Consider the following 16,028-nt stretch of genomic DNA (forward strand, 5'->3'; position numbering starts at 1 on the left):
AAGTTGTGGTTAAAAGGCAAAAGATATAATTTTTGAAAAGGCAGGTTCAACTTCTTCATCTAGGGATATTTTGGAAATATGCTATGGATGGAACCTTTTATTACGTGCCCAGGAAGACATGTATTATTACTTTCTAAAAATGTTTGAACAAAAACAATTATTTTAAATGATGTATTCCCTGTAGGTAATTGTTTAGATATCATCAGAAACTAGTTCACACAGGCTCACACTTACACATCTTTACCCTCCTTTATAAGGAGGACAATCTGGGAAACAAGATATTCCACCCATAAAAGCTCAATAGTCTTTTTTTTTTTTTTAAAAAAAAAATTCATTCTGCAAAAACAATTTTTATGATTTCTCTGAACTTATGACAAGGACTATATCCAGGAACAAGGCATCAAAACCTAAGCTATGTTCCATTGTTTGCAGTTACCTTGGATTTTAACTAGATGTGCAAGTTGACTTCTGACCATGGGGAATCCTCTCCACGCATGGATTATGGATTGTTGAGGCCATGGCAGATAACCAGTTCCACAGAAGCAACTTCATGTTCTTCTGAGGAAGATCCATAGCACTGTGGAACAAGGAATATAAATGAGCCACAAAAGACTGCAAATGGGGTTACCAAATACAACCCTCAAAAATGAACACTGAAGGTGAAAAATCTACAAGGAAAAATATTTTAGAAAAATACTGAGTTTTAAAATGGCTTCGATTATGTTAAGAGCACCGGTGGACATTCAATCCTCATGGCATGTGCTTCTTAAGCATCTAACAGTCAAAATATCTAATGTTGTATAAATGTGTTACAAAAAGAAACTCTTTTTCAGCATTGCCAGAATTAAAAACAAACAAACAAACAAAAGAACCTCAGTTGTCTAGAGGGGAGAACACCAAATGAAAATATGCAAACTGTAGTAATAAAATATTTGGCCTTTAATTATTTCCAATAAAATTACATTTGAAAGCTTCTCCCACCCCCACCCATAGTCATACACAAACACGCCAATGTTTAAATATTTTATAATGGCCAAAGAAGGGGTTTACATAGATATGTTTATTTAGTGGAACTCACTTTTTAATCAGTTTTTAATAAGTTGCTAATCCATTTTAGCCTCAAATCAGTTCCATCCCATTCCTCAATCCCTTTCCTGATGTTTAACAGTTAATGTCCTGTACCATGAGTAGAGTTTCCTGTGGCACTTCGGGAATTATCTGTTCTGGGCTTAAGTACATATAGTTTATATAGTTCTCTCTCTCTTCTTCAGCCCCTACTAGGATTGATAAAGGCATTTCCAATGACAAATTATTTTCTTCCCCTCTCTGCTCATCTTCCTCCAGCCCCTCCTCTTCCTCTTGTAGCTCCTCCTCTGCATCCTCTTCCTCCTCTGCATCCTCTTCCTCCTCTGCATCCTCTTCCTCCTCCTCCCCCTCCTCCAAGTAGTCACCCTCTTCCATCTCCTCCTCCTCCTCCTCTTCTTCTGCCTCTTTCCCCTCTTCCTCCTCACTCTCCTCCTCCTTTCCATCACACTCCTCTTCATCATCATTCTTCTCCTCTTCCTCGTCCTCCATCAGCTGCGGGGCGGGAGACTGATTTTCCTCCTCTGGGGCAGGACTGAATGCTAGAGCGGGATTCTGCCCAAAGCCGTACAGAGTTTCCGGCAGCTCCGTGTCGTCCTCACCGCCGCTGGGGGGCGCGTCGTTACCGGAGGAGCCGGCAGGGGAGGCCTGGCCGCCGGCCTCGGCCTGCTCCGCCCGCAGCGCCTCCTGCTGGCGATCCAGCTCCTCTTGCCGCATGTCCTCGTAGATCTGGTTCATGATGAACTGAGTGGTGTTTTGGGGCGCTCGCATGCCGGGCGCCCGCCACCCGTACAAGTTGACCGGCCGCAGCAGCGTTCTCAGATTCACAGGTGGGCTCCTCGGGGAGGAGCGGCGAGGGTGGCGGCGGCCCCTGCGGCCGCAGCGCTTCTTCCTGCCTGGAGGCCTCGCCCAGCCCGGGTTCCAGGGCCCGCGCCAGCAGGAGCAGCAGCAAAGGCAGAACGGGTGCAGGCCATACACCCGAATCACTTGCATCGGGCCGGGGGGCCTCCAGAATCCCCCTGGAGGTGGGTGCCAGGGCCCTCCCCAGCTCCCCCAGTTAGAGCACACAGCCCAGTTGGGCCGTCGGGGTGGTGGTTGGAACCAAGAGCCAGGGCCATATTGTTGCTTTGGCTGTTTCCTTGGGGGCTCATACTCTGCCTTGGGGCTGTAGCGGTGCCGTCGCTTGTAAATTGGGGCACCCCTGCGCCTTCGCTGGCAGGACGACCACGTGCGTAAGGGGGCCGAGGATGCCCAGCCGCCGGCCAGGTTAAGAGGGTCCTCCCTTGTGTTGAGGGTCTGGGTCATGGTTCAGGGAGTTCCTAGAGGTCTAAATGGTAGCGTCCTAGAAGCTACGAAGTTTGGCCAGATCGGACTGTCTTTAGAGCCTCGTGTAACCCTGTCTTTCTCCGCGCAGCGCCACTTGCGTGTCCCTGGGATTACGCCTTTCTCTCCAGGAGGCCTCTCTCTTCCCTGCTTGCGCGCTGGTCTGTAATAATCTCTTGTCCTTCGCACCCTGGTTGTCTCGCCCAGGTGGGTTGGGTGGGACTGGGGCTGGGTAAGGATGGTGGGGGAGGAAGGTGTTGGTGGGTGACACGCAGTGAGACCTGCTCCCGGGTCCCACATACACCCGCCTCAGCAGAGGCACGGGCTGGGGACGGGGAGGCAGGGGTTGCGCGTTACCTTGCTGCTCCCTTTCAACCCGGGCGCGTCGTCGTCCTGGCCGGACTGAGGTGGCTCGGGCAGCGACAGCCTTTAAATACCGGCTGGGGCCCCGCGTTCCCACCGCGTCCTTGGTTGCCCACGGCGACAGCCAATCGGGGTCGAGATCGTTCTCCTTGCGCGAGAGGCAGGGTTCTGGCCAGAACCAGGTGCCCCGTGAACGTTCTCAGGGATTTGTGACGCAGGTGGGGGGGAGGGGGGATATGGGGGGAAGGGGGGAAATCAGCGGGACGCGAAGAGGGGTTGGGGCTCCGTTTGTGCCCTCCAACTCAGACAAAGCTTGAAGCAGTTTATTTGAACCCTTTGTATCACCTTGACGGGGGAGATTTGGAACAAAGGCCTTCAGCTGAACCCGGGTGGGGTGGCAGAACTTGTGTATTGAAAAACCCACATTCTACACCTTTGTGGGGAGGGTACCTATGGGGTAAAGAAAGGTTCCTAGAGTCAGAAAACTGGGCCCTACTCCTTACCTTATGGCCGGTGCCCGCTGTTCTCACTCCTGGGAGTCAGGATTCATCATACGTAAAACAAGACCACAAATATTTATTGCGTGTGCTAGCAGCACACAGGTGGGCTTATGCCAATAATCCTCACAGCTACCCCGAGAAATAGGTATTCTTACCACATTTCACAGATTTCGGAACTGAAAGGTTGATTTGTTCAAGGTTGTGGGGTAAATGAATTTCAGGGCTAGTGTTTAAGCCTAAGCCTGAGTCCAAAGATGTTCTTAACCACATTTCTATAGGTACTACCAACCCAACTTAAATAGGATTCTTGTGATAAATAAATGACATACATATGGGAAAGTACTTTGCTAGCTGTACTATACCATACATATGTCTGTTGATTAAAGTAACGTTATTACCAGGATGAATACCATGGGTTTGTCCTTGAGAATAGGAATCTTCTGATTATGTCTTCTCTTTTGTCGCTTCACTGACCATACAGCACATACATTGTGAGTTTTTAAAGTTTTTAAGCATATGGGTTTTGATTTAAATAGATGTGATTCAACTTCAACTCACGAATTACTAAGCCTCAGGTTCCTTACCCATACCATGAGTATAGTTTTAGTACCTATTCCACAAGGATTAAATAGGGATACAGTAAGGGACTTAGTGTTCTGGAGAGGTTCTTGGAAACTGTATACTGCAGGTCATTGAATAACGTTTCAATGTCATTTCCCTATAACGTTGATGAGGAAAAAACTGGTTTCATTATACGTCATTTGGCTTAGAATAGCAGTTGCCAAGAACTTAGCTATGGGGTTAAGTGAGGACTTACTGGAATTCTTTAAAGCAGGTCCCTGGTAAGTACTCAGTAACTATCATCGTTATCATATTGAAATATTTTAGGACTTTTAAAGGATGTAAAGATACAAAAATAGGCATCCCCACTCTCATATCCTTTTCTTGTCCCACTTTGTAGAAACACCAAGGAAGTGCTACCAGGCTTGATGCAAGAGAAAATAATCTTGGAGTATATCCCTTTATTACTTTCCTGTGCTGAGTGGAATTATGAAAAATGGAACACTGCCCACGGGGAACCTCAGTCTATACAAGTCTCCATTAAATGCCAGAGAAGCAAATGTGTGAAAGCCCTGAAGCTAGTAGAGGTCATTTATGCATTCCTGGCTGAAAATTGAGAAAAGTGCAGGGATTCTTGAATGAGGACTCCAACTCTTGCCTTGGGACCTGTAGACTCCACAGGCTTCATTCAGTTTCATTTGCTCTGGGATTTGCTTGACTCAAAGTACAGAATGCTGACACTTGTAGTCTCCAGCATCCCTTTCTATATCCAGACTTATACCTTTGGCTGTCATTCTAACCCTGCTCTTCTTAGCTCAAAATGGAATGGTGATAGTTCAGATTTATTTTTCTAAGGACATATGTGATATACAATGCTGGGTTTTAATTGAGAACTTTAGAAATTGACCCTATTGCTGTAGTGGAATTCCCATAAGTTTCTTTTTAACTCATTTTATAGGACATCATTTTTTTAATCAGTTGATGTGATCTTTGTACAAATAATACTGGCCTTATACACTTTTTCCATGGTGAGAATATTTATTCTCCCTATTAAAAAACATTGACTCAATATTGTTTTGCCCCAGTCTTCTTAAGAGAAGCAGCAATTTATGATTTTGATTATGATTTATGATTTTTCATTTATCTAAGGCTGGAATTATAATACACATTTTTTATATAATGGTAAACCATCCAAGAAAATTTACTACCAAGGCATATTAAATGCTACAGTCAGATATTCAATTTAGGAATTTATAAAGACTCATTTTTATAGTTTTATTGTATTTTTAATTGACAAATAATTGTATATATTTAAGGGGTATAATGTGATGTTTCAATACATGGATACGTTGTGGAATGATCAAATCAAGCTCATATCTGTCACTTCAAATATTTATAATTTCTTTGTGGTGAGAACATTTAAAATTCTCTCTTTTAGCTATTTTGAAATAAACACTATGTTAGTGTTAACTATAGTCACCTTGGTGTACAGTAGAATACCAGAACTTATTCCTCCTACCTAACTGGAACTTTGTACCCATTGACCAACATAAGGACATATTTTTAATTGATCCATATTCTTTAAATATTGCAAAGTAAAATATTCTGATTGAATATTACAACACATTACCATGTTATATATTATATTAGTTTTATGTTGCTGCATAACAAATTACCACAAATTTGGTTACTTAAAACCACATACATTTATTATCTCAATGCTTTCAGGGATCAGGGTTTAAGGAGTGGTTTGGTTGGGTCTTTTGCTCAGCATCTCAACAGGCTATAAGCAAGGTGTTGGCTGGTTTGGATTCTCCATGAGCTCAATTCTGGAAAATCCACTCCCAAGATCATTTGTGTTACTGGCAGAATTCATTTCCTGTGGGTCTATGACTGAGGGCCCTGCCTTTATTTTCTCTGTTGGCTGAAGTCTACCTTCAGGACTTAGAGGCCACCCACGTGTCCTAGGGCCCAAGGGCAGTTCCTAGATGCTGCCCACTGTTCCTCACTATGGGCTTCCTCAGCCTGGCTGCTCACTTCATCAAACCAGCAAAGAGAATCTCCTTAGTTCTTCCTAGCAAAATGTACATGCAGATACATGCAGAGATATAGACATATGCGTGTGTAGGTACCATAATCATGGCCTTTACATGTATGTCTTCCATCACCTTTGCCATATTCTTTTGGTTAGAAACTAGGCCCATCTCAGAAGCACACAAGGTAGGGGAAGGGGCATTACACAAAGATAGGAACACTAGGAGACCAGGAGGTGTGAAATCATTGAGGGGTCACGTTAGAGTTTGTTTCCCACATATATAAGTAAATTTAGTAAAATACGTCTTTCATATTCACTAGTTAAAACTGTTTTGGGAAGATTTTAAAGACAGTGTTGGCATTTTGAAATTCCAATAAATGCATTACGATAGCATAGTTTATTAATATGTTATGCTTTATGTTGTACAGAGCATTATGTTCTTAAATTGAAAACACATTGCAGTTTTGGTGTTTTTTTTGTGCATTTGTGTGACTTGAAAAGAATGAATTCTAACACTTGATGGCAGTAGTAGCTCATTCAAAGCTCAGTCAGCAAGCATTCTCATGCAAAACAAACTGAGAACTAAACACCTCCTTTTTGTGTTTTATCACGAATTCCACTTCTAAACTATTCCAGATTGCCAATCTTAATTGCCCTTTATTCTGATGCAGTACAATTGGGTATATATATTAGATTTTAACCTTTTTCGATTGGCTTTTGTGAAGTGAACCTCAGCTGGTTAAACTGGTAAATAAAATTCTTCAGAGAGAAGTTGGATATGCCTGATATGATCAGATAAAGGAAATTCAACAAATATTTTTTAGATTCATCTATGTAACTAATGCGGTGCTATAGGATACCAAAAAAAAAAAAAAGAAAGAAAGAAAAAACAAAAACAAAAAACAATGCATATTATGCACCATTAAAGATTTGCCTTTTTGGACAAAGACATCTACACACAGGATTTTACAACCAAAAAGGTCAGTGGCCATCTTGTGGTCACAGAGTCTAAGTACAAAGTATTTAATATTAAGCCTTTCTAGCTTTTCAAAGGTGAAAAAAAGAGATTTGAAATTACTCATCTCTTTGTCTTAATAATTTAAGAAGTTGTAGGGTTAGCTTGAAAATTTGTGAGATATGTTGTATATCATGGAATACGATTGCGGCATTTGTCCATTTATGAATCCTCAAATCATTTTAAGCAAATTATGAAGAGGAAGTGAACTATGTGATAACGACAAAGACAATGGTTCTATAGATTTAAAGAGAAGCACGAATGTCAATTTTAGACTCATAATAGTACTATGTGTAGGTATTTTTGGTATCACTTTTTGAAAATATTATTAATCCTATAGCACTCAAGATTTTCAGAGGATTAACACCACATGTTGTAGTTATGTTGTCTGAAAAACATGTGTACTCAGTAATGCTTATATAGGAATTGTTGACCTAGACATGTTTGCCTATAAATAATTTTAATGTACAATATATTATGGGGCAATAGAATGCAGCATTTTTTTTTTCTTGGCAAATAACCTGTAATATTTAGAGAAAAATAAACATGAGTGGCTATAGAATAGGGAAAAAAGTTGGATTATTAAATATATATATAGTCCTTAATCAAAGGTCAGTTTTAAAATTAGAGCTGTCAATTAAGAATGTGGGGCATTTGAAATGGCCATTTAAATATGTTACAGTTAGCAGGATTGCTAAATTATCATCATCACATTTTCAGTTTTATAGTAGTAAGTCCTTTGTCCTAGAGTTCATGGTGAACTACATCTGAAAAGTAACCTTGTGAATAGGCAGTCATTACACCTGTGAGAATGTCAATTAGCACCATGACATTTGCATAATGGCATTCTTTTCATCCTACTATTTTACTATTTTATTTTATTTGGTTTTCTTTTCTTTTATTTTAATTCATTCCTACAATGTCCCTCCCCCTAGATTTTGTAACAATGGTATACTGAGAAGGCTGTGAGAACAGAAAGATACTCTATGCCATTCATGGGGGGATCTGATGTCATCCATACTGTTCTTGCAGGCAGGGCCTCATTATGGTTGTCATGGGCCCCTGCCTCCATTAAAAAAATAGTAATAATAAAATAATATTATGTGGCTTGTTGCTGTAACAAAGAAAATAATCCATGTTAAGTTGATTATTGCATATTTATTATCATTATTATTATCATGTTCTGTTTTTATTTTAAAAGAAGTTAAACATTTTTATAGGTTCCAACAATTATTGTGGGCCCTAAGCCTACTGTGCCTAATGAGTAAATCATCACAGCCTGCTAGGCGTCTCCTTTGAACCCCATGGCCCTAAGGATCTCAATTCACCTTTCTGCTAATTTTCTGGAGGCCAGGTATTTGGAGGACTACTCCAGAAATTGTTCCTCCATTGTGACTTGAAAAAAGGCCCTTGGTCATTTGGAAGTCACTGTTGCATACAAAAAGACAATGCTGATCTTTGCATTTCTGTCCAGCCTATCCACAATTTTCTTGCATTACAAAACAGGAAAAAGGCATGCCTGTGGTATTTGAGGCACTGCAAGGGAGTAGAATAGCACAGGATATAGGAATCAGCTGTTGGCCTTGGGCAAGTTACTTAAGCTCTCTCCTCTGCTTTGTGAGTTGGAATAATTATTATCCCCAACTCCTAGGATACTGTGAATTAATACATACCGAACACTTTAGTAGAGTGCCTGGCCCACAGTTTGTACCCAGTAATTGGTTGCTATTATAACAATGGACTAACTTTAATGTAGCATTTAGTATGCTTCAAAGTTAATCTCAAGGCCTAAAAATGATTTCCGGACACTATCCACTGAAGTATACTCTCTTGTGGTCTCTTCAATTTTATCATCTTCTGTTCTATAGCAATGATGTGGCGTAGTTCTTATTATTTTAAATAACCTTGTGCAAAGTTGTAATAATAACTCTATGGACATTCTGGGAGCTACTGATTTGTCCACTGACAGTATTATCGTTTAACCTAATTAAAATGCATTCACAGTAAAACAAAACAGGTGATTTTTCTTTTCCCCATGTTAATTTTCTTCATATTTCCCACAAATGCCAACAAAAGTAACAATTGAAGATAGTGTTGGCTAAACATATGTCTATCTATATGTTTAAAATAATTGAATTTTTTGAAGGATCAATGCAATTCTTTTTTTTTGAACTGTAACAAATGAATCAAAACCAAATCATCCGTTTGGCTGCCTCATTGCAAACCAGAACTGGAAAAGTCAGGGATATTCTTTGTCTGTTTCTTTGTCCACATGGACACATGACCAAAGAATAACTATTCCACGTCTAAGATATAACAGTAAAATGGCTTCATTAAATGTTACTAAGCTACCTTCACTATTTTCTATGTGTTTAAGGGTAGACAAGAAAAGTCATCTACAGTGAATCACTGTTTGCTTAATACTATTAGGATGTTTTTTTTTTTAGGCTGTGTTAGGCATTTATTTATATATATATATATATATATTTTTTTTTTTTCTTAAATAAAAAAATACTATTAGGACTTGAGATTGTGGTAGATAGAATTTTAAAATGACTGTTTGTGATTCCTGTCCTCTGATTATTCAAACATTCCTCTAAGTAGTACTGTCTTTAAAATTTTTTTCAGATGTCGTTAAAGTACGAATCATGTGATCTTAAAATATGGTGGTTAATCAGGTGGGCCTGACCCTATCCAATGAGCACTTTAAAAGCAGAGAATTTTCTCTGGATAGCAGCAGAAGAGGAAATAGAGATTAAAAGCACAAAGGATTTGACATGCCATCGTTGGCTGTGAAAATGGAAGCGGTTATGTAATGAGGAATGTGGGCCTCTTCCAGAAGATGTGAGGGGCCCACAATTTGGGGGCAATTTTTGTCTGGCCTCAGTAGAAATCTAATGTAGATATACAACATTAGAATAAAATTTTGCTTTTAATCTGGTTCCCAGTCATGTAGTTATGAAGGAGTATATCTAAAAAGTCAAAACAAAAACTCAACCAATTTTTAAATGACACTGGTTTGTGGCACTTGATGGTTGGATGGTTATTCTATTTTAAGCTTTTCAACTTTGGGAGATACAAACTCTGATTAAATGCATGATTAAATGCTCCATAGGTCTCAAGCAAATTAACATATACTGTTTGTTATTAAAGACCTATTAATATTTGCACTTTTAAATTGACACAGGAAAATGTTTATGCATCTAATTTGCAGGCATATTAGAACAATGCTCCCTAATTGTTATATTTTAGAAATTTTGTATTTGTCTGTAGTATTTATGTATAATGGCCTATAATAAATGGTGTGGAGCAATGAGAAAAAATTCAGATAATTTAGATGTAGAAATATATTTGATTGAAAGATATAATTGAAACATGTATATGTAGTATTTTTAAATATTGGAGGAAGTATATTGCCAATTGTCTCTTTTTTTTAAAAAATATATTAATTCAGAGATAGATTTAATAACAAACTTTTCATTCTTAGTGAGGTTGTAGAGAATCATGTACTTTCCCACACTGTTGGTGAAAGTGTAAGTGGGTATAATAGCTTCGAAGGGCAATTTAGTGACATTTATTAAAATTTAAAATAATAATATTTGACCCAGAATTCTACTTCTATGAAATTTATCCATAGATGTTCTTTCACATGTACACAAAGTTATTTATGTTCAAGCAAGGGTATTCTGGCTGGCATCTCCCTTCTGTTTCTTTGAGATGCCGTGCCATCTGTCTTTCTCTCTTTCTTTGTCTCTTTCTCTTTCTCTTTGTTCTTCTAAAAGGATAAAATAAATTCTTTTACTTTCATATATATTTTTCTAAAAAGCAAGTTTATTCTGTGTAGTTTTCACGTAAGTACAAATATCATGCATCCATGTGACATACTGATATGTGGTTTTTAGAATCAGTAGAGCTGTATGTGCTGATATGGAAAGATCACCAAAAAAATATTTTTAAGTGAAACAAGCAAGGTTCAGAATAATGATTATTGTTTGTACTTAAGAATGCATATTTTTATGTATAGATACATAATGGTGAAATATATATATGTGTAGCACATGCACATTTATATTTGTGTAAAAAAAGAAATTACATATATGTTAGTTTTTTTTTTTTTTTCTCATGGAAAACTACATAAAAGTATACAAGAAAACATTATTTCTAGGGATTAGAACTTGGGCTCTTGCAGCTGGAAGGAAATTCACCTTTCATTGGATACTCTTTAGTCATTTAGTTTTTAACCATGTGCCTGTAATATGATTATACATTTTGGAAAGATCAACTCTTCTTAGAAGATATTCCTTAACACCTTCTCTAATGTAGTTATATCATCTTCTATATTTTCTATATTTTATTTTATCTTTTTCAGGCACATAAATACTCCAAGTAACAAATCAGTTTACCAGAGATCTAAAAGGAGTTGATAGGTCTTTAAAATGATAAAATGTTATCATTCAAAAGGTGAAAGTTATGTATATTATTGTTGTATATGATTACTTGCATAGTGTGATTATAATGAATATTTTCCCACAAGGCCATTGTAATTTTCAAATACATTTATTGTTTTCTTCATGCTTTAATGAATTAGGAAAAAAAAACATGCTTTAGTGAAAAAAAGGAATACAAAAGTTTAATTAAAAACATCTAAATCTTGGCAAAATAGCTAAAGTGTTTTTAAACTTTTCTTTGTTACATACTTAATTTGAAATTATAGAGGATATGAACCCCTAAAATTTGCAAGTTATATGTGATTTATAAGAATATCTGTGAAATATTTTGTATTAGTTTTGTTCTTTCTGTACATCTTGTAGGTTTATTACTAACCCATTTAATGTTTTCTTAAATTATTAAATTTTTATCATAATTTAATACTTTGAGTTGTATTAAATATTTTATGTAATTATTTCAATCTTTCAGAACACAATTTGAAAATATCATGCTGAGTTTTGTTTTTGAAGAAAGCAGTAAGAATTGTTTTGCTACGGTAGGCCTCGTAATGCTAACCATTATCTGAAATTAGACAAGGCTCCCAATAGGCAAACGAGGTAGACACATGTATGCTTGAGGAGTTTTGCTGAGATTGATAGGGTTTCCATCCAATCGAATGTCCTCTAGTGCCTTACGAATATAAGTCAAATTTTTAACATTACAGAAGGTATCTTCATGCATCTCCAGAATGTTGTTATTCTAAAAAAGATGAAAATAAATTGTGAGAAAACATATAACATATTCTTAGTACTGATTGATACCCCAGTTCGTTTTGCTTCACTCTTGTTTTTATTCTTTTGTTCCTTCCCTCAATCAGAACTACATAATACATATGCCAAGCATTTCTAGGCAATGGAGATAAGTCCATTAAAAAAATAAACATGCTCTTGCCCTGATAGAGCTTACACTTCAGTAAGGGAAATATAAGATAAAGAAGTAATAAAATAAATTTTTAAAAAAGTTATTTCCAAAAATGATGAGTTTTATGAAGAAAGGATGGTGACTGTGAAAAATTATCTTAAGAGGTTGCAATTGAACTGAGAATGGAATGACAAGAAGACAGGGGCATGGAAAGACCCAAGGGAATAACATCCTAGGCAGAGAGAACATCAAGTTCAAAGTCCTGAGAAATTATCCCGGAATATCGCTTCCTCAGCATTCGTTATTCAAGTCAATGGGGCTGAAGTGAAGTGAAGGAGGGAGGGGGCAAATATTAGAAATATAAACAGGGCCCAGGGCTGGATTTTTAAATAGTTTTACTAAATATATTTCACATACCATGAAATTCACCCACTTAAATTATTTAGTTCAATGATATTTAATATATCCAGAGTTGTGCAACCACCACCGCAATCTAATTTTAGAACATTTTCAACACTCCCCAAGGAAAAACCATACACATTTCCATCTCCCTAAACCCTGGAAACTGCTAGTCTACTTTCTGTTTCTATGGATTTTCCTATTCTGAGCATTTCACATAAATAGAATCATATAATATACTACCTTTTGTGACTAAATTCTTTCCCTTAGCATCATATTTTCAAAGTTCATATGTGTTGTGGCATATGTTGGTATTTTATTCTTTTTTATTGTCCAATAGTATTCCGTTGTATAGATCTAACAAATTTGCTTATCCATTCATCAGTTAATGGAAATTTAGATTATTTCTAAATCCAAATTTTGGCTCTTATGAATAATGCCTCTAGGGACATTTATATACAAGTTTTGTGTGGATATATGTGTTCAGTTCTTTTGTGTATACACCTGGACATTAAATTGTTGAGTGATATAGTAAATCTATGCTTAACATTTTGAAGGACTGTTAAACTGTTTTCCAAAGTAGCTGTACCAATGTACACTTTCACCAACAATATATGAAGGTTTTAATTTTCTATGCATCCTAATCAACACTTGTAATTATCTATTTTAGCCAAGCAAGTAGGTGTAAATTAAAAACAGTTATATACTCGATATTGGCAAGGTAGCTTCAACAGAAAAATATTTTAAAAGGTATGCTTAATGATTTTCAAAATTTAGAATGGGAATGTAAAGCCAATTACATTAAAAAAAACTCATATTTCATAACCAGGAACATGTGTTTAAATATAACACCAGAGACCTGCTTACTTTGTGGGACCAATATCATCCCAGAAAAGAGTAATAAAAGTTAATTCATAATTGGAAAAAATTCCAAAATTTCTTCGACGATTCCCTTGAAAATTCTCCCTCCAATCATAAACAAGGCAAGAAGTATTCATATGCACAAGAATTTATTCCTAGAAAAAAAGAGGCAAAGAGAAAGCCATCTAGAAACGTCATGAGGGCTTGAAAGGATATATACATTAAGGAATAACTACAGTCAGAAAAACTTGCAAAAAAAATAGGTATCCAAGACTCAGGCAGATATTTACAAAAATACACCAAAAAGTATGGAAAATACATTTTCATAGGAAGAAAAGAAAATATACAGAGGTGAATATTTACAGAATCCACAGGGAAAAACACAGGAATCAGAGACATGCTCTTATATGGCAAAATCACTTCTTGTAGTGGTTTGTACTTTTTCTAAAAATTTTTAATATTGGACTATGACTATTTCCTTGTGCATAAAATGGTTGTGTTCTCTACATTTGATTCCATATAGCAGATGAAATTATTAGAGAAAGCTGATTACAGCTGTAGAACAAAAGTTACCCCATCTGAAATAAGAAATAATTTATCTTTCTTTTTTCAACAAAAATGTTTGTCTAATTGAACAATTTTTAATCACATGGATGAAAGTTAAATATATTTAGAAACTATTAGATCATAACAATTTTGAAAAATGTGTTTTTACTCAGTTACTTCAAAGATAAAATGTGGTGTAATGGGATTTAAAATAACTCAAACTTCCAAATATGTTGGTTAAAAAAATAACAACTTCACTCTCTCTGTCCAGAGAGATGGAAGCTTGTCATCTCTAAGCACATAGGAATGCCTTAGGATTTAATTTAATTCAATACATAAAATCTAAAATCAAAACCTGAAATTGACATTTTTCCACCCTGAATGCTAGAAGTCAAATTAAATTTTTCTTTTTCATTTTTCTCTTCCACTTTTAATCCCTACATATTTCTTCATCAGGTGAAGATTTTGATTTATTTCAAAAGAAGCTTTGTATACTACAAGTATGGATTTTGATTTAAAATGAATAAAAATAAAGACTAAGATTATCAGAAATAAATCAAGAGAGATAGGGCTATGAATGTATAAATATCTTGCAGTCAGATTGAGAGAGAGAATGAATGAGAGAGATAGGAGAAAAAGAAGGAAAATTGTCATAGTATGTCAACATGCCATTATGGACAGATTTTTGTGTCCTGACTTCCTCTGTTTGGTTTGTTTGCCCCAAAGCTTTTGGGTGCACCTTATGAGTAGAATCCTACCTGGAGGTGAAGGGCCCGTAGGTTTTCTGGGAGGGGCAGAGGAATGTGGTCCAAGTTGTTATCAGTGAGGTATAGATGATGGAGATCATACATATCCTGTAAACATTCCAAATGTAGGGACTTAATAAAAATTAGTGGTGCCACAGTTATATTTTCCATTCTTTCACCATGCAAATATTTGTAAAATAACATGTGCCTGTCCAGGTCTTGCTTTATACAGTTGAGGCGGATTAGTTTTCTAAGTTACTAGACAATTCAAATGAGTTTTGGAAAAATTGGCCATCAGCAAATATTTCTTCATGAAAATGAAATGTGTTCTCAATCTCCAGGAAGAACCTTATTTTATTCAGTTCTTTTCAATTCTAGCAAGGCAGCTTCTTCCAACGGAAGATGTTCTGCAGTGGGATTTTGAAGATTTTTGTGAGACATAGCAAGAATTTATCTTATTTCATAACAGAGAGAAATGACAATTTCTCCTCAACAACAGCTTGGTAGCCCAAGTACCAGGAAAGGGGCAACCTACCAATACAGAAAGCATATAGACAATAACTGGTCTATTCTAGCCAAACACACCAGAATAAACTGTCATTCCCCCCCAACCATGCCAACAGAGGTGGGGCAGACAGACTAGACCTTGACCCTTGCCAGGATATAATGAGGTACCCCGAGCCACCATTGGTGGTGTCATAGGAGGCCTAGCAGAGAGACAGGACTTTCACCATGACCTGGTGGTAATGAGGCCACACTAACTCCTGTGACCTCCTTGGGGAATAATTCCATATCCCTTCAAAGAATATTTTAAAATTATTTGTTCAATGTATATTTAGAAGAGCAGCTTGACTGCAGTAAGTATGGGTAAGAAAACCAGTTGGTTACTATTCTTAGACTCTATACTGTTGTTCCAAGCAAGTCTGCTAACCCCAAAACTGCTTCCTTCGCTTAGAAAATAAAATCCCTAAGGTTGTCTGAATCTATCCTCTTTACAAGGTCTTTTAGAAGCTTCTGTCCTCAGGATGTCACCTGCACCTTGCCCAAGTAATGATCCTTTTAACCACATAAAGTACTTTTCCTGAGTGGAGGGCTTGGTAAACACAAATTCTCGGGCTTGCACCACTTCCAGGTGCTCCTTGTAGACTGGTGTTCCAGGCAGACACCTACTTGTTATTCCAGATGTACTTTCTGTTCTTGGTGCTTGACCAACCTCAGAATGTACCAGAATACGTTATTTCTCAAAC

At 37.1% G+C, this 16,028-nt stretch overlaps 2 protein-coding genes across 3 annotated transcripts in view; both read right to left on the bottom strand.

The window, feature by feature from the left end:
• Positions 1-1,161: 1,161 nt before the first annotated feature.
• CCER1 (coiled-coil glutamate rich protein 1) lies at positions 1,162-2,388 on the bottom strand. 2 transcript variants are annotated; one of them, XM_069491863.1, is made up of 2 exons: positions 1,414-2,388; positions 1,162-1,371 (listed from the first exon to the last, which is right to left on the bottom strand). In XM_069491863.1, exons 1-2 carry the CDS (start codon positions 2,386-2,388, stop codon positions 1,162-1,164), a joined length of 1,185 nt encoding a protein of 394 aa, XP_069347964.1. The 2 variants fall into 2 exon arrangements, with proteins under 2 accessions (XP_069347964.1, XP_069347963.1); XM_069491862.1 differs by having other exon boundaries at positions 1,162-2,388.
• Positions 2,389-11,421: 9,033 nt separating this feature from the next.
• The window catches only part of EPYC (epiphycan), a 30,616-nt gene continuing 26,009 nt past the window's right edge, over positions 11,422-16,028 (bottom strand). The window contains exons 5-6 of the mRNA XM_069491051.1: positions 14,794-14,889; positions 11,422-12,067 (exon numbers count right to left, since the gene is read on the bottom strand). Of these exons, the coding sequence (XP_069347152.1) occupies positions 11,897-12,067; positions 14,794-14,889 (267 nt within the window). The 3' untranslated portion in view covers positions 11,422-11,896. The remainder of the gene's footprint in view (positions 12,068-14,793; positions 14,890-16,028) is intronic.

The sequence above is a fragment of the Eulemur rufifrons genome, chromosome 16 (assembly GCF_041146395.1).
Source record: "Eulemur rufifrons isolate Redbay chromosome 16, OSU_ERuf_1, whole genome shotgun sequence".
NCBI classification, from domain to species: domain Eukaryota; kingdom Metazoa; phylum Chordata; class Mammalia; order Primates; family Lemuridae; genus Eulemur; species Eulemur rufifrons.

Bases quoted from the DNA above. Each gene is read 5' to 3' on its own strand.
- CCER1 (XM_069491862.1), bottom strand. From the start codon at position 2,388: ATGACCCAGACCCTCAACACAAGGGAGGACCCTCTTAACCTGGCCGGC.